The following is a 23,440-nucleotide window of genomic DNA, read 5'->3' as shown; positions in this document are numbered from 1 at the left end:
AAAAATAAGTTTGCAGTGGTCAGGGCTCCAAGAGAGGTAGCTACAGCATGCCCTGGGAACACAGAACCCAGAAAGACTCATTCTTTCTCGGGAGTTAGGGACTATTTCTCAGAGAGGGGTGACATTTAAGGTGGGCCTGAGGAATAGAGAATAAGAAGGACATTGGAGGCAGAGGGGAAGCCTAGATAAAGGATTAGTGGTATGCATTTGCAGAGTGGGCTCATGGAGAATAAGAAGTTCAAGATGATCAAATGATAGCCTGGTGAGAGAAGAAGTTTGACTGTGACACTGAGGGTGCACAGGAGAGCTGGCCAAGGTTATGCTTATATGTGGGGCTCTTGGGTGTGGCCTTGCACCTTGCCATGTGGAATCTAAAGAGGTCCAAAGAAGGTAAGTTTCACTGAAGTGACAAATTGTCATCTTCCAGTTGCCCTTATCCCATGGGTCTTTAACACCAGCAAAGGGGCCAGGCTGGAAAACAGGACATCTAATCTGAGTATGACCCAAGTTAGCCAAACAGATGAGAAGCTCTCGCAGGTGGGGAGAGAAATATAGTAGAAAGAACACCGGATCTCTTTATTGATAAACAGAGGACTTTTGTTGAAAGTCACTTCACACCACAAATAGAAACCCAACATCCATTGCACATCTGTAAATAGAGAACTGGAAAAAAATAAGGATGGGAAGGAAATGGGCCAAAATTTGAGGCAATCACTGGGCAGCCCTTGGTGTTTAGCTTTCTAGCTGGCTAGGAAGGAAATGGGTTTGGGAGGCAAGTGCAGGAACCCAGGTGGCAAAGATAATTTGGCACTAGCTTTCCTGAATTCGTGGGTTCAGGGCTCTGCGCTTTATTCGTTACGAGAAAGATTGGGAAGACTCTGATCGTAACAGTCACAGTATCATACAAAGTTTAGGAATCTAGGTAGAGTTAGATTTAAGGAATCTGTCCTCGGTAGTTGGCCTTTCAAACATATACAAGGGTACTTTGGGACAGTGGGATAGCTCTTCTCCATCTCCAATGACTACAGTGCAAGGAGGTAACTTAAGCTGCCTCGGAGGCGATTCAGGTTAGTACCCTGGAAAGTTTTAAAGAATCACTAAAATCTATTTTTTTCTTGAGAAGGTGAGGTGGTCTTTAGACAAGGAATGCATGTGTGCTTTTCCTGATGTGTGTCACCTGGAGATAGGATAAGGATCCTATCTAGGTCTTATCCTATCTTAAGGATCCTATCTTAAGTCCTGCTAGCCCTGAGTCTTCCCTACATCTTACATCTGCTTTGGTAGAAAATTAAGGTTTGAATAAATAAAGGGAGGGGAGGAAGCTTGATTCTACAGTAAATGGTTCCATGTGGCTTAAGTCCTGTGACTCCAAAACACTGGTTGTGTGCTCTCCTCACCAGTCACAGCAAGCCTGAGTTAGAACTGAAGAACTTAGCATCACTCATGCTTTTTCCAAACCCTCCTTGCTACTTATCCAGGTGCTTGTTTTCCTCTGATCATTCTTTTCTAATCGCTCCATCACTTACTAGCCAAATTGGTCATGTAGATATTTAACATCGTCATTGTCATTTATTTTATGAAACTGGAAGCTACTTAGAAAAACAGATGCACTTTTAAAATGTGTTTTAAAACTATTTCCTCTCTGTAACTTAGTCTATTAGATCTGGGAACTCAGTGCTTCCCTCTAGGGAGAAGGTGGTAAATCATTTGAATTAATACTACATGGAGGGTTTTTTCAGTCATTTCTCTAATTGGCCTCAGTTCATTATGCAGACAGTGGGAGACAGACATAGGTTCCATGACCCATAAGGTTATTTACATGTTCAACAGATATTTATTGAGCTTGAAATATATACTTACCTTCTAAGTTTCAAGGTTGTATATTAAGTGGACAACCTTGTTCTCTGGGGTCTGAAGAAATGAGAATGGAGAGAAGGGAAAGAGAAATCTTGCAGGGTAGCACTAAGGCCCAAGGGGTCCCTGTGATGTCACAAATTCTGGTATTCTGAATATAGTCGCAAAATAGGTTTGCACAAGATGTACATGGTGATACCGGTGGAACATGTAGTTAACACCTTCCTGCAGTCAAATTTTGTGCTACAGATAAGAGCTGAGAGATTTATTGCTTCATAATGTGGGCTGTTCTTAGTACACCTGACTCAGATTTTCCAACAGCAAGTTTTACTCTAAAGGCAACCAGAGGCCGCTGCAACACTTCAGCCCACGGAAATCTGGAGTTGCTTTCATTTTCCTCCGTGGAAGTGTCTGCTCTAAGGCTGTCATTTTTGAGTTAATACAATACCAGCACAGTAATAGCTTTCTGTGTCCCAAACCCATGCTAATTGCTTTGCATGAATTAAGGGTAGTCCTATTTTGTTCAAGGGGTGTGTTCCTAAAGACCTCTCATAACTTGTTACTGGTATAATGTATAATTGCATAATTCAAAGTGCAAAGTGCATCGTCCTCTCAAAGGACGGTGTGTGTTTCTGTTCAGCAGCTGAAGTGGACCCACCATGGGACAGTCAGTTTACGAGCTTCGTTGTTCTGTAGTTCTTGACTCTTTTTTATAGTTTTGAGAATTTATATGATTTCAAGATTTCTTCATGAAATGACATTAGTAACATTTTTAGGTGACAATTTCAAATTTACCTAGTTCAGAGCCCCGTTGAATGTAACTAGATGGCAGCTCATACAGTCCCACAACGACTTTAAAAGGAGGTACAGTCCCCATCTCACACCTGTGGGTGTGGGCTCAGAGAGCTGCACACCTGCCCAAGGACACATGGCCTGGAAGGAGCCTAGGAGGGATTCCAGTCTTAGTCTGTTGGTCTGACTCTATGGCCTTGGCTCTTTATGCTGAACAATTCTGGTGAGACTAAATGGTGGGGCCCACATTACCCTCTGATTGTTACCTAAGTTGGGCCTTAAACATAAGCCTTTCTACTTTCTCTCTGAAGTTCTCTACAATCATTGATTCATTTATTTGCTCATTTACTCATTCAGATGACAGTTATTCATTCATGTATTTGTTTTTACATTAAATGTAGTGGTTTTTTATTGGTGCTGCAGCAAACTTAGTGACTTAAAACCACACCAATTTACTCTCTCATAATAATTCTGGATGTCAGAAGTCTAAAATCATGGTGTTGGCATTCTTTCTATAGGCTTCAGGGCAGACTCATTTCCTTGCCTCTACCAGATTCTAACATTCTTTGGCTGGTGTTCCTTTCCTCCATCTTCAAATTGTGTGACTCCAAACTCTGGTTCCATCGTCATATCTCTTTGTTCTGAGACATCTCTTTGACCCTCCCCCTTCCTTTTATAAGGACCCTGTGATTATATTAGACCCATCCAAATAATCCAGGACAATCTCTCCATCTGAAGATCTTCAATTTAATCACATCTGCAAAGTCCCTTTTGCCATATAAGGTAAAATTCACAGATATCAGGGATTGGGATGAAAGGGATTTCAGACAGGGACATTATTTTGTCTATCACACTGAGTAGCACATTATTTTAGCAGGCTGGCAGTACGTAGCAGACATCAAGCTAAGTGCTAGACGTACAACAATGTCTGCCTGATGGGAACCTTCTCCTGGGAAGATCAATCTATAGAATGCTAGACAGTGGGGAGGAAAGGCAAGTAATCAAATACATGCAACGATGTGACAGGAGTCCAAATAGTAGCTTGCACAGTGTTCTGGGGGCATAAAAGACGATGCCACCAAACCTACTGCACTGTTCTCCCTGGAGACTCTGCCTGGAGACTCTGCCTGGAGACTCACACTTATTTTTTAATGATCCATTCATACCTAGCACTGAGAACAATCTCATTTCATTAGGGGGAAATAGAAGACCTCAAAAGATTATCTATAGAGGAGCCTGAATAAGTAGAAACAGCTTCAGTTTCCCTTCTGCTTCTTTTTCTTTCTGCGACTTATTCTCTCTAGGTGTTTGGGGATTTCTTATGTGCTGTGTTACATATTCTTGTCACCCCAATCACCATTTTGTTTAGTCAAGTAAGTTAGAAAACAATAGAAAAAGAATCCATAATTAGACATGAAATGGGGCAATTAAACACAAATGAATTGGACCAGTTAGTGGGAGAGGAGCATCATTCCTTCAGCTTCATCTATGACTGTTTCAACACAAGCAGCCTAAGGTACCAATGATCCTAACACTAACAGTGGGCTACCCCTTCCAGTCCTTTTGTGTCTGCAGCTACCCTCTGTGCTTCTTTGTTGTAGCGGATACACTTCCTCTTATCTCTGCTCTTCTCTTGGGGACAGATGGGAATTGAATCTACATTAGCCAATTCATTTGGAAAGAAAAAGTGAGGGGCAAATGGAAACACTAACAAGGGGGAAACAAGACTTGCACGTGGCTCCAGCTTCTGCCACTAACAAGACTTTGGACTTCAGACAGTCAGCGAAACTCCCCAGGTTCCTTAGTTTTCATATTTGCGAAAGATGAGGTTTGTAATAGATTAGGGATCACAAACACCAATACCTGAGTTGCCAAATAAAAGTGGGCCAGATATGAGAAAAATGAAGTGTCCTGTGCAGGTTTGAATTCTATTTTTCTACTTTTGATTAAAAAAAAAACAGGTACAAAGAGGTTTTTTAATTTGTTTTTGTTTTTAATAAAATACAAAACTTTTTCTTATACAATAGCAACCCATACCTGATTTAATGCCAAAGGATAGTAGGAAGTAGTGGAGACTGTGGCAAACTAGAGAGCCACTGTCAGGTCTAAAGGCAGCTGCCACAGCCCAGCTGCAGCAGAGTCAGATAGCCCAAATATGTGTAGAGATAGCCACACTGGTTCAGAAGATAAAGTTCAGATTTTATAGGCAGTTTCTTAGTCTGTAAATAAGACTTAATTATTTTTGCACACATGGACTAAATAACACAAGTGTTAGACTAAGGGCAACCCTCGGAAGAGGGAGATGATTTTAAGGTTTTTATTCTTGCTCTTAGGGCTCTGGAATTGTGATGTTTCTTTGCAATCCTATGGGGCCTTGTCACACGAAGTCTGAAATTAGTACATGTGCTTGTAGCACTGTGCCTCCCACTAGCCAACCCTTACCTACCTGTGCTGAGCACCTGCCACGTGCCATTCACATTCTAATCACTTTACAGGTGTGGGCTCATTGTCCACAAGGACCCTTTGAAGTAGGTACTATTTTCCTTGTTCTACGGAAGAGGAAACAGACACAGGGAAGTAAAATTGCTTGCCCAAAGTTATACATTTCCAGTGTTCGGTTGCTTGAGCTCCTTTGCACCCTTTTAGCTGGCTGAACAGGTTGCCATGAAAACTGAGTGTGGAAACTGTCAAAAGCTGCAGTGAGTCACTGTCCCAGGAGAGAACAGAGAGAGGTAGGTGAACACTCGGCAGGGTTGCAGTGTTGTCCACGTTTGCCTCTCTCCACCTCTTTGTCTTGTCCCACCTTCATGTAGAGCCCTGCCTGAGCTGTGTGTTCTCTGGGCCCAGCTCCATTATTTCTAAGGGTGGCCTATGCTCAGTCATTGATGCCTTAGCCTGTGTTTAAAGCAATATCGTATGTTACCCATATTATTTCCATTTGAAGTCACCTAATGGAAAATCAAAATGACCTTTTTCTTAAATAACTCTTCAAGAGTATTCTCAGACATGATTAAGCAGCTGATGCTTGGAGAAAGGGAACCTTTCTAGTTACCTTAAAATTTGTCAATATCCGATATATCCAATAGCTTTTATGTACTTGGAATGGCGTGACATAGCGTAAGGTCTTCCTCACTGAAGCCCAAGCCCTGCCTGGCAGAAATGTTACTTACTTCACAAACGATATTATCAGGGGTAGGAAATGTTTGACTTTAACTTCACCACCTTCTTCCCCAGTTATAACAAATATACTGTAAACAAATTCAAAATTTTAAGTGCACTAGAAAGAAAAGTTAGAGTTGAGCAATTATATTAAACAGTCCTTTACAAAAGATACTTAAGAAAGCTCTTTTAAATAGCAGTATTCCTAATACATTTAAAGTGTGAATTTTCTAAACTTCTAACATAGTAGCATCTTTTCATGAACATGTGTAAATGCAAGACAAAACCAAAGCTCTGTTTCTGTGTTTGCAGTGTCCAGGAGCTGCAAGGTTCCTGCCTGTTTCCCGGTAGAGTATTCGAGCCACCGGAGGAAACCTTGGCAGATGCAGCAGTCTGGGGACCTCCTTAAAGCTTCTGACTTAGAATGATCTGTTTTGTTTTGTCATTTCCAGGTTTAATGAGTCATCCTCATTCCTGAGGTGCCTATAGTGGCAACTAGTGAGGTACTTCAGTACTCATTCATTCACCATCAATGTTCCCTCATTTTGCAAAAGGAGAAAATGGCATTCAAGTTCACGGACCAATTCTCGGTCTGGGACAAAACTGAATATGCATCCATACTGTGCCTGTCCTGACGTCTTTTACACACAATACTGGTTTCAGGAAATGCTCTGGCAGTTAATTAGCCAAGAGAACTGAATTCTTTCAAAGTCTTTAGAGAACTTGATTGTAATTTCTACAAGTTATTCAGAAAAGTGATCCATTTCTTTCTCTCTCTCTCTCTTTTTAACCTAAACAAGATAAGGTAAATAATGGCAAATACACGGATCAGCAGTCAGTACATTCAATGAGTGCACGCCAGCTGGAAAGAATAATCTAAAAGTCTGTTGAAAGAGTAGCTAAGTCTTTGCACAGGTATTTATACAATTATAATACACAATAGGATGTGAAAGGTTTTACTGAATGCTGATATTTATGTATGTGGCCTGTAATCTCAGGAAGTCTCAAGTGCCTTTGATTCTGCTTTAAGATATTTGGCCTTTTCTTTGAATTGCTGTGAACTTTGAATAGCTGCTGAGGTGGGTAATTGTAATAAAGCGAGTATTTTTATTGTGTGTTAAGTTTTAAAGGGCTGAGAGTGTTCCTTGAGGAGACAGTTTTCTTCATTCCTCTTTTTGGTCTTTTTGTTAAGCAACCTTCTCCATTCATATAAGTTTAGATAAAGAAGGCAGGATTTCTCATAGCCAAAGTGCATGATGAGGTTCAGTACAACCAAAAATATTGTCCTACATAAAATATTTCTCTTCTCTTTCAAAGTATTTATAAGATGAATTTATTATTTTATATTCTACATACAAAAAGCTTTTTAGAATTCCAGGTGTTTCCAAAACAGTCTCATTTGGGAGTACCTGCTTGTTAGTGCGCCTGAATAAGGAGACTATTCACCTCTGTAATTCCAACATTGTATTAAATACTTTGAAATGAATACAGAAGTTTTAAATACTATCACTAAGAATTTAAGTAGTTACCTTCCTCTTGGGAATTTGAAATCCTTGGTTTAATGGGTTCTGATTCTACTTTCTCATTCTCAATTTCTGCTTAAATTCTTTGCTCAGACATGTATGCTTTTCTTGTTAGATGCTTTGACCTCAAAGCAAACTCTTACCAAGTAAAAGCAGAATGTAACCTCTCTGTTAAAACAAACATAACCTATGAATAAAATGATGGCCTGGGAAAGCACCTCTTCATACAGGTGGGCTGGGTTTTGCCAATGAACATGAGCCACTCTCCTCAGCTCATCTCGAGAGGGCCAGACTTCATTTTTGAATACATAGACATGTCTCCATTCACAAGGTTCTGTGCAGGGAATCCAAAAGATGTTGCTTTTTATTAAGTGTGTGACTTGAGCAAATACTTAGGGCACTTCAGATTATTAGCTGGGCATATCAGTTATTTTTTTCCTCTTAAGAAACAAATAAATTTGAACAGAGAAAAATCACGATGATATCAATCCTTGAACTTTGATCCTATTTTCTCACCTAAGGCTACAGAAGTATAGTTTTCTTTATTTTAGGTCTTCTCTTAGCAAAGCTTTAGGAAATAGAGATAAAATAGTCTGTGGGGGAAAATGTATAATTTTCCTGAGATCTCTCCTGTACAGTAACCTTTCAGCTGTATTATCCTTATTGATTTTTGTCAGCACAGCAAGTCCAGCATGGCAATGAACAGGAATCACCAGGGGCGGGGTGAGAGAAAAATGGCCTTGCCAGGGGTCCGCTGTCTGCATTTAAGTCACTGCAGGACTCCGGTGTTGATTGGCCGGGCAGGCATACCTGAGGAGGCAGGGGCAGAGGCTTTGCGTGTCCTTAGAAGCTTGTCCCCAAGCTCTGTACAGCAGATCCTGGATTTGGGGAAAGTGGCCCTCTGCACAGGAGAATCTTCTCCAGGGCTCAAATGTAAGACAGGGATGAGACTGTGGTAGGATGCGCCCAAACCCAGAACAATTTCTGAGAATCTCCAGCAGCTGAGACTGTGCCTTGGCATGTTTAAAAATGTCCCCAGGTGATTCTAACATGTCATTAGTATTGTGAGTCAGTCAGCACCATGATCATAAAGGACTTTTCTAGCCAGGTCAAATCTATGAGAAAAAGCACAGGAGGAGATTCTGAAGGAAATTTGACTATAGGTGTAGGCAAATGTACGTCAGTGGAAATTCAGCTATTGTTTGCCATCCTGCTAATACTTTTGCTATTGCCTAGAGGGACAGGTTGTCTAATCTTAGGGCACTTAAGGCTGAGCCAGCTGTGCCAGTGTCCAAAGGTGGAAGGTCTGCACCCCATGCATTGGGCTTTGGAATTGCCTCAGGCTTCGGAAGGGGGAAGAGAGTGAAGAAACTCACTGAACATGTTGTTCCCTCTGTTGGTCTGTCTGTCACTCGTTCAAATACAAATGCAGACGGTGCTCTGTGTGCCTTTTTCCTGTGTAAGAGTTTACGTAGATTAACAATGGGAAGAAGCAACTTGAAGAAAGGAAAGTAGTAGACCATTGAAAAGCAGGCGGTGCACTCACAGCAGCTCCTCACTTTGTAGAGACCACCCATGTCAGGCGTAGTGGTTGGTGAGTGTGGGGAAGGAATGTAAGTAGAAGTTCCGGGGTCACACAGACCTTGAAGTAGAGTCTAGTTTTCTCTCTCAATTAGTTTCGTTATCTTGGGCAACTTAATCAGTTTTAGTTTTACTTTTCTCTTCTCCATAATGGGTATAATAAGGCTAAATGGAAAGGCTGCCTGACTTCAAAGTGCTTGCCCAGACATGATTTCATCTAACAATTGGAGACCACATAGAATGTGAATATCACATGTTAAATAGCCAGTGAACAGTAGCCATTACACATTACTACACATCTAGCCCTATTTATCCACTCATCTGTGTTCTCTTCACACAAATTCTTCCTCTTACCCTGCCCCACCCTAGCAGCTAGCACTATGGAAACTGCTAAAAATATAAAAGTTTCAGAGTTGGAGAACATGGCAAAACTATGAGAAATGTAGACATCTCAGGAGCGCCAACCCCAGGGGCTGGTTCCCAGACATGACTGGCCTTCCGGATGTATATTCTCCCACCGCACAATCTCGCCATCCCTAGGCCCTACATACCACTGTTTTCTCATTTAGATATGCTTCTCTAAAGTTCCATGTGTTAAATGCATCATTCCATGTAAGAAATAAAGAATCAAGAAAACCAATACAGCAGGTCCTTGAGGAACATTTTGTTCAGTGTTGTTTTGTTAAAATGTTGATGAGAAGAAAAAATAATTCCTGGCTAGGGCCACTGTCTGTATGGAGCTCCCATGTCCTTCCCATGTCTGTGTGGGTTTGCTCTGGGAGCTCCGGTTTTCTCCCACATCCTTACACTGTGCATATGAGGTGAACTGGTGTGTCAGTGTTGTCCCCGTCTGAGCATGGCAGAGTGTGAGGCTCTGTGACAGAAGAGTGTCCAGTCCAGGGTGGGTCCCTGTCTTGTACCCTGAGCTGCTGGGAGAGGCTCTGGCCACCTGTGACCCTGAATTGGAACAAGTGTGTTAGAAAGTATTTTTTTGCTTGTTTTTATTTATCTGTTTCAAATGTATATAAAGCTCACTTTTATCTTAATGTTTAATATTAGAATTGTATTGGGTGTTCATTTAGAAGTTTATTGATGTTTTTGTGAACCCATCAAACTGGGTTTCAAGAAGCAGCTGATTTGCACCAGCATCATGCAGTGTCAGGTTACAGTGGACTTGGTCTTTCGATTCCTAGTGCCCTAGAGTTTCAGGGGTAGCATTAATTGCATTCAACTGCAATGGTGAAAACTAGCAAGATCCTTACTGTGTAAAAGAGCTGTGCATATGTGCAGCCAGAGTGCTTCAATGCTAGTGTTTTTAGTGGTGGGAAGTCTACAAAGTGGCCATCTGGTATCTTGGACCTCAGGGCTACTTCGAAGGACTCAGATAATCTCATGGTTTGTTTGGGTAGCCAAGAGCATAGGTCATGTTTACCAGCTGTTTGTTGTCATGTTGCTGTGTACAAGGTGGCCAGCTTCTGTTATCCATGACCACCTGAGGAAAGATTTAGTGTGACATGTGAAGGTCAGTCACAGTGTCGAGATGAACAGGGATGGTTAGCAAGTCCTAGATGCTCAGGAAAAAAATTGCCTCCAATATCTAGCCACCTCATTTTGCACACAAGGAAACAATGTCCCAGAAATGCAAGGGGCTTTACCAAGGGTGCACTGACCATAAATGGCAGACCTGGAGGGAGAAACCCGTTCAGTAGCTACTTTTACATTTCCCTTCTTCCTGCAGCAAAAGAAAGTTTCTTAGCACAAAGATGACTGTTGCTGGGATCTAGAGGACTACTTGGTGAAATTCATTGAAAGACCTCTGGGAGAGACTTTTGTTTTAGGAATCACAACTTCCCCAGTTCATTATTCCCTAAAAGAGATTTTGCATGAAGAAATGATTACTCAGACTTTGATGCACATTTATATTACTTTTTGTATATATATTCTGACTTTTGTAATTATCGTTAGGATCATGATTATTTTGGATAATTTATCTGAATCTTCTTCCCTTTCCTACCAAGGCAAGTCCCCTGGCAGAGTCACGGGTGTCTTCACCAAATGCTCCTCACCTCTCTGCTTCCACGGTGGCCATGAGGAGCTTGTCAAATTGTACAGCCCACTCAATGACAAAGAATCACCTCCAGTGACACCTTCCTGCCGCTTTCAGGGGATAAGGGTAAAAATAATAGTTTTAATGTCAAAAAGCACACCATGGTGATATTGCTGGCAAAATGTCCTTGGTAAATTTTCAAACAATGACTAGAGAAAGTAGGTGTTATGTAAAATTGTACTAAGAAAAAAGTCATATTCTCACTTTAAGTTCCATTTAGATGCAAATAGGTGAGGCTTTCTCTGTTCTGACATGAGTGCCCCAGAGAATTGACTAGGTGGTCCGTCTCTGACTTTCAAAAGTACAACTGATATACCTCATTAGAGTTCTTTTAGGTGACCCTAGGAAGGTGGAAGTTGGGAGGAATGCAGCACCTTGATTAAGAGTGTGTCTGTGAGTCTTCTGAAATCTGGGCATTTTAGGATAGACACCTTTATGGGTTAAAACACAGGTGGCAAACACAAGGACCGTGGGTCGAATCCAGCCCTCTACCTTGTTTTATCCACCCCGTCACCTTGTTTTTCTACCTGGCAGCAGCACCAAACTCCTTGCCCCTAGTTAAGGAGTGGTTACATTTATACAGTCCTAAAATTACATTTGGCCATTTGAAGGCAACCACAAGGCTGATGTGGCCCCCAGTGAAAATGAGTTTGACAGCCCTAGTTTAAAAAGTCATGCGTTCCTGTGAGAGATGGACGTGGGGGGATGTCAGTTAAAGGAAAATCACACAAAATCTTATTTTCTGGGACTAGAAGTCAATTTACTGGTGCTTTTCTCTTTTATGTAAATATTCTACCAGTCCATTGCTTTATGTTTCTGATAATAAAATATTTGCTTAAAAATAGTTTTCTATTGAAAGTGATCAAGAATAAGCAGCTCAGCAATAAGCTTGCTTATTGTGCCATTCGAGGTAAAGGAAGATAATATCACCACTCATTCAGCATCATCACATTCAACAACACCAGACATTTGCCGAGTGTCTTCTGTATTGTGCAGAGTGTGGCGATAAAGATGTGCCATATAAAACATTATTCTTGCCCCAAGGGCCTTATTTTGGAATTGGGACCTGGGGATCTGCATACAATGCCCATTTACTGAATTTGGAATGACAAGCTTCTTCATATGAACTTCTTCTTCTTGTCTTTCTTCTCCTTTCTTCTTCTTCTTCTTCTTCTTCTTCTTCTTCTTCTTCTTCTTCTTCTTCTTCTTCTTCTTCCTCTTCTTCTTCCTCTTCCTCTTCCTCTTCCTCCTCCTCCTCCTCCTCTTCTTCTTCTTCTTCTTCTTCCATTTGACCACTTAAAGAGCTATTTCTTAGTGGGGGCTATTTTCTGCCAACTCAATTCAGTTTAACAAAGTCAGTATATGGTATGAATATCTCTCTGCCAGCAGTGTGTACCCACAGCCACACACAAAGGCAAACACGCATGCTGTTGACAGTAGTGTAAGTATAACATCTGGCTGTGCATATATTTTATGAAAAAAATGTTGGATACTTTGGTCATCTGACAATGTGCATTTATGAGGATAGTGAAATAGAAAATTTTAAATTGTTTACATTTACTTTAAAATAAAATTCTGCCAAGGGATTTCAGGCATATGGCTGTTGTGGGTGTGTAAAAGACATCAGTAAATATACCCACCCACCTACCACCTACCTGGCAAAATGAAATCATATTAATATGAAGAGACATTCAACTTTGGAAAGTAACTAGTAACTAGTAACCAGTAACTAGTCAATGACTGGATTATTGGTTCACTTGGGATGGCCATCCCTCAGTCTATGCACTCAGCTTCTCTGGAGGTGTTCTGGCCTCTCTGACCTACGAATTCTCTCAGAAAATGGGACCGGGGAGAAGTGGGAAGGAAAGAGAGAGAGAGAGACTGAATTTGGATGCAAATTTTGAACTTAAATTATAAGTTATTTTTAATGACATCCAAGTGTTTTGGTGTGACCATTAACCATTGAAAGTTGCCATCTACTTGACTGAGTGAGACTTTACATCTCACTCTTTCTAATTTCTTTCTCTTCAGTTTATACTCAGAGAGCCATCTGTGGGCTGCAAAGATGTAATTTCTGTTGCTCATCTTCTTAAATGTCCAGTCACCTAGAGTATACCCTTACTGAAAATTACAGCTCACTTTTTCTCACCATTTTGTTCCATAGTAGAGTTTCCCTTTGTGTCAAGTGCCTTTAGAATTGAACTTTTTTTTAAGGATATAAATGTTGCTGATAGATGGAACAGACAATAAAAGCATCATCTGAAAATTTATTAATGTAACTTAACAGAGATGTTCAATATGGAAGACAGTCTGCAATATTGAGGACTTTTTGAGTGAAGAATAATAGGGAGTAGTTGTGAATTGATATGGGAATGGTCATGAGTTCATATTAGAGACATAAAGAAAACACTTTGTTCACTTATCCATCAAACACATTTAATCTAGGGGATTTTACTGTGAACTGAGTTTACTTTGTAAGTGAAATCCAGGGATGAAAAAGAAGAGTTTTATATGTTTTGCCTGGCAGTAGTAATCTTAAACTGTAAACAAATTGGGATTTAAAAAAAAATCCTGTGATTTATCTGACGCTATTTTACCCCCTTCAAAATTTAGTATGCTAGCCTTGAACAAAAGCTGGTAGCAATCCCTGGGAATGTTTTTATGGTATTTTTCTAAGTGCCATCTAAAGTGACAATATATTCTGTGCACCCTCCCCACCACGAGGAAACAAATGAGTAAATAAATCACAGAAGCTGACGCCACTGGGACTCACTGGGCAGCTGTCAGCCAGAAAGCTGGCCTCTACATTTCCATTTAGATTGTAATATGGTGTGTGTTTATATTTTGAACTAATTGATCATCGTAACTATGGAAGTGGTAGTGGATGATTAAACCCGTTCTGCTGATAGTCATCTGAAGCCAGACCTGACATGTTTGATGAAATCTTTCAGTCCCTGGAGAAGTGGTCTGGGAGCCTAGGGACGGAGGCTGCCAGCAGCATGGTTCACAGCTGAACAGAGACGGCAGCTTCTCGGATAGAATCCCCATTATGGATAGATCTGTAGGTACAGGGAAAGTCTAAAAGAGGTAACTGAGCTTGTGGAAAGAGCATGACATTTGAAACCAGAACTGAATTTAGATTTTGGTTCTGCTACTTACTGTTAAGCAGGTCACTTAATAACCCACCAGAGCTTGTTTTATTTTTATTTTTCTTAAAATACAGTAGACATACAATGTTACATTAGTTTCAGGTGTACAACATAGCAATTCAACATTTATGCACCCTACGATATGGTCACTGTAAGTATAGTAAGTATATGTCACTATGCAAACATATATTATTTACTGCATTCCCTGTGCTATACCCCCATACATTCTATCCCCATGACTCATTTGCTCATGACTGAACAAAGCCTATTATCTTGTCTGTAAAGGGAGTCTAAAATGTTCGCCCCTCGTCCCTGTTGCTATGAGTGTGTAAATGGTGTGTATAAGGTTGTTTGGTTTAACTCTGAAGTGTTATACTAACATCAGATGCTATTTATTAATTTTTGTATTCTGGAAAGAACTTAACCTTTCATGCTATCACCACCCCAATGTCTGCCTTATTTGATCACTCCTAAATTATAGCTTTTTATATTTTCACCATAAGTTAGTAGTTGGATTTAACACATGGTAGATGTTCAAAATGAAAAAAAAATCTGTTCTAAGACTGAATAGCTTTCCAAAGTTGAATGTCTCTTCATATTAATATGATTTCATTTTGCCACCTTCAAGTTAGAAACTGCATGAACGTAAGGGTTCTTTTTTCGTTTATTTGTTTGTTCTTCTTTTTCTGAGCAGTTGTAAGAGAAAAAGGCAATCTCCATTAGAAAATGAATGAATGAGCCCAGCCAAAGCATAGCTGTTATTACCATCAGCATGTATGCAATGTTTCCACATGTAGCCTTTGTGTTTACTATCAGAGTTAAAAATGATAAAAATAAAGGAATGAATAAATTTTATTTTTATTTTTATAAATCCTTGCAACCAGGAAATGCTTGGAATTATTCCTCCCATAAGCAAATGCCTTCAGAAAAGATTCATGCTGGGCATGATTGCCTGTGTTAGAAGTACTTGCTCATTCATTGTGGATCACCAGGCCTTCCTTCTTACAGGCAAAAACCGGAATCTGCTAAATGCAAAAGTTAAATTAGGTGACTTCTATTACAGGGCCCAAGAAACATACACAGCAAAAAGAGGGAAGGTTGTTTTCAAGTAAAAGAGGAGCGGGGAGACAGAGGGGTGGAAGAGAGGGAAAGAGAGAGAAAGTACACAGCAAAGAGAGGAAAGGTTTTTTTTTCAAAAGAGAGAAAGAGATTAGGCAACATGTCTTCTCGGCACATTGAAATTTTCTATCATTCTACATTAAATCTCTGACCTTCAGCAGTGTTTTAAATATGTGTCCTTCAAAGAAGAGTTTTCACAGATGATTAACATTGTATAAATCTGAGTTAGTCTCTTTCTGTGCATTTTGTTTACAAATAAGGAAATTGAAGAAGAAAGAAATCATGTGACTTGACTAAAATCACACAGCTGGTTAATGGCAGAGCTAGAAATGGAATGCACATTTCTTATTTCTGTCAGTTCTAAAATTTGATAAAAACTGGTTCTGTGTTCCCACCTGAATAAGAACACTTGACAGTGAGATAGAACTTTATGGACCTCTAGAAACAGATGACATTTTTCTTTATCCTATCAAATGAGATGCCAACTTATATCCACATGTGATACACAGTATCTCTCCCCTCTGTCCTAATTCAGGGTTCTTCCGTTTTCCTTACAATCTTGTGCTCAGGCCTGTGTCACTCCCCCAGTGATGGGGTGCAGACAGCAGGACCACCGCGCTGAAGTCAAGCCTTAGCACACACAACCAGACAACCGTACATACCCAGTGGGGCTGAGCATGGGGTGGGGGCAAGAATGTTTAAACTCCTTTTATTCTTTTTCTTCCTGCAATCGTGAGCCCATTATGCCAACCAACTACCACCTTCCTACCTCACTTAGGACACTGATGGACAGATTTCTCCTTACCTGGTATCATAACCAGCATTATTTTAAAATTATGTTTAAAGCGAGCAAACATTATTTTTGAATTAGGAAGTCTTTCCAAGAAAGAAAATTTTCCTTCCATATTGCACACATAGAACCTATCTCTTCAAACTATAGTGTCCTTTGCTGTAGAAGCCATTTGAAGTAGTTAGAAATTGTTAATGCCATCTGCTTCCATGAAAAGGAACAACTATAACATGGTGGACATTGGCCCCTTAGAACTTCACAGTTTCCAAGGGTCTCTCACCACACTAGTACAGAGTAGTTTCTATTGTGTACATCAACACCTGGCTTCTATTACTGAAGTAGTAGTTAGCAAGCTATCAGTGGATATGTCCTAGCTACTTGGCTTTCAACCACAGTCCCAGCTGGGAGTCAAAAATGCAAGAAGACTTACACTAAGATGTCTCATTTTGTGAGCTTGTGATAGTTTAGTCAACTCTATACCCCGCTCTGTACCAGAGAGCTATTTCAGAACTCAAACCCTACATCCTACCACATACACACACACACACACACACACACACTCATACTCATGCACGAAAACAGTGCATGGCTTCCCACTTCCCATAGGACAAAGGCAGAATTTCTTGGCTTGTGGCCTGGCCCCATCAGCCCACCAAGTCTCATTTCTTTTCCCAGCTACACAGACCAGAGACCTGCACAGCCTTTCAGACTTTTTTAACTGCCCTCTGTTCTTTCCACCTCAAGATCATTCTCTGGTTTACTTTTGTGATGTTAACTATCGACATTGGCTTTCCTGACTTCTCTTTCATATCCCTTTATTACTAATTCTTGAAGCACCTGGAAAGTCTTCTTCCCAGCACACATCACAGTGCTATTTTACACTTGGCTTGTAACAATTTGACTACTATCTGTCTCCCTCCACAAGACTCTGAGCTCCATGAGAACAGGAGCCACATGTGTTTTTATTCACATTTGTACCCCCTCATCTTCCATCCAGCACATAGGAGCTGCTCAATAAATATTTGTAGATGGATGGATTAATTAATTAATTATAAAGTCTGGTGACCTCATGAAACCTTCCTGGAATCCCACTGTGTGCTGGGCTAGGGGAAACTGGTGACCAGAAGATGAATAAGACACATTTTGGGGAAGGACATTTTGATTATTTCCCTCTAGAACGTTTTTGACTGGATAGTAGCTAGCATTCCATGAAGAATTCTGCTGCCTGCCCTTTGGACTAACTGAACTCCCTGGACCTGTCTGAGTTGAACAGGTGCAACCCAGAGCTCTGTGCTGATTGATATTATTTTACATAGTCCTGTTGCTGCTGACTATTTGAGAACAAAAAATGAGGGCTCCACAAAAAGTGAATCATTGCCCCAGTCCACTTACAGCTCTGAGGAATGCTCTATGTCCTGACAAGCCCCGGTTCAATTTAAACCCTTGGATGCTAACTGAGCTTCTAAATCTTGAGCTTCCACATACCAGCTGGTATTTGCTGAGGTAAATAAGCTTATGGTCTCATCCATGTATGAAATATGTGGGGAGTGAAAGTGGTTTCTGTGGCAGCCTCACTTTTATGGAATTCACTACTGATAGAAGTCCGTAAAGAACTGAAACACGAAGACAGGTCACCTCTGGTACCAACTTATTCTCTTCATAGTTTGGCAATTTCAGGAGTAAATTTGGATTCTCTCTTGGGTTTATAGGAGGATATATTTTATTTAAAAACATGTTTCTGACCTCTGTTTTGCTTTCTCTCTTTTTATCATGTATGTTACTGGTGATTAATTAGCCTAGAGAATAAAGTTTCAGATTTTAAAATAATCTAGTTTATTTATATGTGGATAGGATATATATACTTAATTTTTAAAAATATTTCATGTTCGTATGAGCTTAATGTAAGTTGAACAGCTCTCCTTTCTGAAACTGACCACAGCGATCTGTCAATGGGGTATAATTCCATTCCCAGCTTTCTCTTCTAACACTTACTTAATTTTCTGTTGGGTTCATCTACTTACTTAAAATACTTCCACAAGACTTTTTTCCATTGTCCCTCTCGTTCATCATTACATTACAGTCTAACACTCTCATTGGTGAGCGACAAAGGACACGAGAGCTAAGAAAAGGACAGGGCAGAGAATTCTACCTCCTGGATTCATTTCAGAGCCTTTCAGAATATGAGACAATGGGAAATATGCTTTCAGGTCAGTGAGCAGTCTGAGCCACATACAGGTGTGGCTTCCTCTCCCGGGTAGTGTGACATCAGAGGAGCCACCCACCTCCTGTCTCCCTGCAGCAGACCTCAGCAGTGCCCTGCCCACACACCACAGAACCATCCAGGGTGCCTCCTGACTTTCAGCTCTCATGCCTGTGTCAGAAGCACACAAAGCCTCATTGCCTATGGCAGGCTAGAAGTGCCAGGAAATGGACACCCCAGAATCAGCCACTGATCCCAAGTGATTGGTGCCTAAACACACTAACTCCCTCACTTCTGGGGTAGGATGATTCTGAGGCTTGTGTTTTGCACTATTTCCCTGAGTTTCCATGGATTTAGCTTCAGTTACTAAGTAGTATGCCCTTTAATGGCTCCCTCCCTTCCCTGATGCACTCCCCTTCTGGTATTTCCTGCAGTTCTCAATGAACTACATATACTCAAATCCTTGTTCTGTAAGAACACAAGCTAGATGCTGACTAATGGTTTAGAAATACAAAGTGGGGAATTAAGCAGCAGGGAACCAGACTTGACAAACCTGGACTTTTCCATCAGTGCCCTTCATCTTCTGCCTTCTCTGTTTCAGAGATCTCCTCTTCATACGTTCCCACCTTTGCTGCCATCTCCAGTGCTCCCTCTTCTCTTTAGTGCTTCAAGCAATTTGGTTTCCTCTAACTTGAAAAAAGTTTTCCACGTGTCTCTGCATTGTCCTTCATCCACAGTCCTTTCTATTCCATTTCCTGCCCTGCCAAACTTTCAAACAAGCATCTTAAAAAAATTGCCTCTATTTTGTCTTTTTTTCACTTTTTGCTTAACCACTGACAATTTGGGTAGCGTCATAACACTTTAGCCAAACAGCTCTCAAGTCCCCATTAACAGCCTTCTTGTTACAAAAGATATAGGTCCCTGTTCTCTTCTCTTGTCATCTCCATTACCATTGAGCATATAGACAGCATTCTCTTCCTAAAAATTGTCTCAAGTAATTGAATTCTTGGGACTTGAGCACTGGAAGGGACAGTGATTCCAACCTTTTGACTTCACATCAGGGTGAAACTGAAGTCATGAAAGATCTGATGATCAGCCTGGCAAAGCACAAAAATTTAAAAGGAGGACTTTGCACCCAGGGCTTCTGACCTACCAATTCAGTATGGAAAGTGCTTTTGGCATAAGTCCTTATCCAAAACTTTCCAGGCATTTCTAATTTTTATCTCTGCTTATATAAGGCCTCCCAGCTGGTCTCCTGGCTTCTTACCACCACAGCTCATTCTCCATTGCAGCAGTCAGGATGACGTTTCTGAAATTTAAATCAGAACCTATCACTCCTCCGCTTGCCTCCAATGCTTCTTTCCTGCACTTAGAATAAAATTCAAGCACCCTTCTATGTCTGGCAAGACACTCCATGGTTCAGGTTTCTTGCTAGTCACATTTCATACTCTTTAGACACTGTAGGTCCATCACATGAACTGTTCTAAACTGGCCTTGCAAGGTAAGTTTATAGCCCCTCCATAAACTAACACTGGGAGTTTGCTTTTCTGTTCCTTCTTTTTCTAAAGCTTTTACCCAGATCACTGCTCAGCTGCTTCCTTCTCATCAGTTGGTCTCAGTTCGTATGGCTGTGTTCTCAAACAGCCCTACACTGAAGTCATCATATCTAATATTGTCCTAAATATGCCTATCCCATTATGATGTTCGATGTTACCAAGAGCACCTACCACTAGCTATAATTATGTAACTTAATTAGGGCTTGTCATGTTTCCCACCATTCAACTATATGTTCATGGAACTTGGCTGTATCTTCAGCATCTAGAACAATGAATTACCAATAGTTGGAGCTCAGTAAACATTTTTGAGATGAACAAATGAACTAATAAGTCATGTCTGAATTTTGCTTTCTCATATCCAGGAATCCTTTCTCTCTTTTGCTCTTCAATCCTATTCCTTAACTACTATCTCAAAAATAATTTTCTGTACTGTAATCTAACTGGTTTCCTCATAAGCCAATAAGAGCAAAACTTATTCCTGACTGAGAACCTTTGTTTCAGTTTTCTTATTGACTGAAAATCCCACCCTTTGCCTCTCTAACTCTTCAATTTGTATCACTCTGTCAAAGCCTAAGCCATGGTCTGTTTCTATAAAATCACATTTCACAGCCCTCATTGATCACCTTTCTTCAAATTATATAAGTAATTTTTGTGTTTCATGCAATCTAAATACTCATACATAATCTATTTTATCTTGAAGTATTTCCAGTTATTTCATATAATATTTAAGCTCTGTGTCTAGACATTTTAGATGTGTATGTGTATGTCTGCATTCAGTCAATTCTCATTATTTGTAGATTCTATATTTGTGAACTCACCTACTTCCTAAATTTTTTATTGGTCCCCCAAATCAGCACATATGGTGTTTTCATGGATGTCCACAGAGTGATGAACACTTTGTCACCTGGCATGCCCATCCCCAGCTGAGGTCAAACAAGCCAATACTCTGCCTCTGGTTTCACTGTCACACTGTAAAGTAGTGTCTTTCTTGTGCTCTAGCGCCACATTTTTCACATTTCGTGCTTAGCCAGTGATTTCACTGTTTAAGATGCCTCCCAAACATGGTGTAGAAGTGCTATCTCCTGTTACTGAGTGCTCAAAGGCTGTGATGTGCCTTACAGTGAAAATGGGTGTTAGGGAAGCTCTGTTCAGGCATGAGGTATAGGGCCGTTAGCTGTCAGTTTAATGTTGATGAATCAACAGTACATATTACATGAAGTGTCTTTAAGTAGAAACATTTATAAAACAAGATTATGTATTGATTTCTGATGAATGTGTTGTGACCAGAGGCCTACAGGAACCAAACCCTGAATTTCCCCTAGGAGCAATGATTCAGTATTTGGTAATACGGGGTTCATGACAACTTTATAGAGCATAACTACTGTGAATAATGAGAATTGATTGTATGTGTGTATATATTATACATGTCAGCATTTGCCTCATTAGCCATTTAGGAAACAAAGAAACCAACAGTTACTGAAATTCAGTAGTTTGCCCAAGACTATTTGCCAAGCTGGTAAATGGTAGACCTAGAATCTTGACTGCCATATTCCAAAGCCTTTGGCTATTCACTCACCATATCAGTAACTTTTCTTTGTTGAATTACCTGTGGAGCCTGATTATTACAGGGTGTGTATGTATGTATAGGTACTTGTATATGCATGTATACATACATGTATATACATATATATGCATATATAGAATTGACCTACAGAACAATGAAAAGCCATAATTGATTTCTAGACAATTTTCTTTACAATCCCAGTTTAAGGTTTAATTATAGTAATCCCAAATCTTAAGAGAGAAGTAGGAGAACCTTTTCATTTCAAAGTTGAGTTCATAAATCTCCAGACTTCATATTCCTCATCATGGAAATGAAAGTCTGACTGGCAACCAAACCATAAAGAATCAAAACTATAAACGTACTGTCATGACCTGGAGTTTTGCTCTGTCCTACAGATCTTCACTTTAACCTTGTCCAATATTTATCTTACCAGAACTCACACGTGCTACAGAAGTTGACACATGCACACATTGTATGTGATTAGACAGGCCTGATTCCATAAAGAGCTGTCGCCTTCCTAATTAATTGTGTATTTATACAGAGAGATGATGGAGAAATTGTATCTTGAAATATATACAAAACTGATTAACATGGGACAAGATATTATGTGGTCTTCAGGTATATGTATATATATTCACATATACATATATATATACACATACACAAAGGTATTCTTATATACTTCATAATTTACTTTCAAAAATAAGTTAAACATTTTTAAAACCTCCAAAGCACCTATGTGGGCACAGTTTGAAAACCTGTTTGTTTTTTGTTTTTCTCTGTTATGCTGCTCTTCTCTAAGTAGATAGTTTAAGTTCCTGGAAGTTAAGAATTGTATCTTTTGTCCTCCTATATTTGCAAATGACTTGAGTGCTAAATATAAAATATCTCTGATTATTGATAATCCAACCCATGCTTGACAACCAGCTGCATGAAGACAATGATTTGCACAGTATTGTGGTCAGAATTAGTGTAATGGAGTGATGCCACCTGGTTCTGTAGCATCAGGGCCTGGTGTCATGTACAAAACAGAAGACATTTTTATATGAGGTTTGTTTTGTTGACATTTCTTTTTCCCTTGAAAACAAGTGCCAGTTGAGAGGCTCAAATTAACACTTCTCAACTTCCATAAAGCTGCCAGAGATGGGGTTGAGTGAGGTGCTTCCAACAGAGACAAGATAACATTTTATGTCTGCTCAATGCTGTGCTGCAAATCCTGGAGTGCTAGGAAGGGGACTGAGGGGTCCTTAAGAGGTGTCTCATTACTGAGTCAAAGGAACTAATTGGGTTCAGCTTAGAATTCTGAATTCTAAGAATTCACTTTATTCACTATCATGTCAATATTTCTTGAACATTTCCCTTATTATTTAAATGGCTTTATGCCCAATGATTTTAATGATCCTTTTTTGAGGAGCTAAGCTGTTGACAAATCAAAGTATAAAGGTTGATCTATTTCTCCCCAGTTTAAAGCACAGGGGAATTTTATGGTACAGATAAAAATGAATTAACCACATGACTCCACCCAAGGCTTTGTTGGCTATGTCACTTCTTCAGATGGGTGGAGGACATGTGTATTCAGAGGTGGTGACCCCATCGCTTTGTCCTGCCAGGAATCATTAAAAAATATCTACTGTGTTTACTAATATAAGCACCACTCAGAATTTGTTTAGCAAAATCTCTACCTAAGCCCCAGAAAGAATATAAAAGCAATAGGGAGATTCCAAAATTTTTATCTGTAGACTCTTGCTTATCTATCAGTGGGGATTATTGCAAACAATAATTTTTTCTTGCATCAGGAAAAGCAGCCAGAGGATGAGAGAAAACACAAAGAAGCTTTGGAAGATCTTCACATGGTGGTGGATGAAGATACAAGGAGTGAAAGCAGCAGTGCAGAGGAGGGGAAAGAAAAGACCAAATTGCTGTTACAAAGATTGAAAGCTCTAGAGGTAAGAAATAAACCAATTTGTACACATTTAAAGAAAAGTAAGTGTTCTGCTTCTTTCATTGGCATTGGTTTTGAGTGAGTATAAATCTTTTCTTACTTCT

At 40.0% G+C, this 23,440-nt stretch overlaps 1 protein-coding gene across 1 annotated transcript in view; it reads left to right on the top strand.

Moving 5' to 3' along the window:
* NCKAP5 (NCK associated protein 5) overlaps positions 1-23,377 on the top strand; it is a gene marked incomplete at its 3' end in the record, with an annotated part of 675,845 nt that extends 652,468 nt beyond the window's left edge. The window contains exon 7 of the mRNA XM_037029247.1: positions 23,191-23,377. Coding sequence (XP_036885142.1) covers positions 23,191-23,377 — 187 coding nt within the window. The remainder of the gene's footprint in view (positions 1-23,190) is intronic.
* Positions 23,378-23,440: the final 63 nt, after the last annotated feature.

The sequence above is a fragment of the Sturnira hondurensis genome, unplaced genomic scaffold, assembly GCF_014824575.4.
Source record: "Sturnira hondurensis isolate 20B ecotype Veracruz unplaced genomic scaffold, ASM1482457v3 Scaffold0000256, whole genome shotgun sequence".
In the NCBI taxonomy this organism is placed as follows: Eukaryota; Metazoa; Chordata; class Mammalia; order Chiroptera; family Phyllostomidae; genus Sturnira; species Sturnira hondurensis.
Note: the sequence above shows the minus strand (reverse complement) of the source record. Positions and strands in the feature narration are given on the sequence as shown.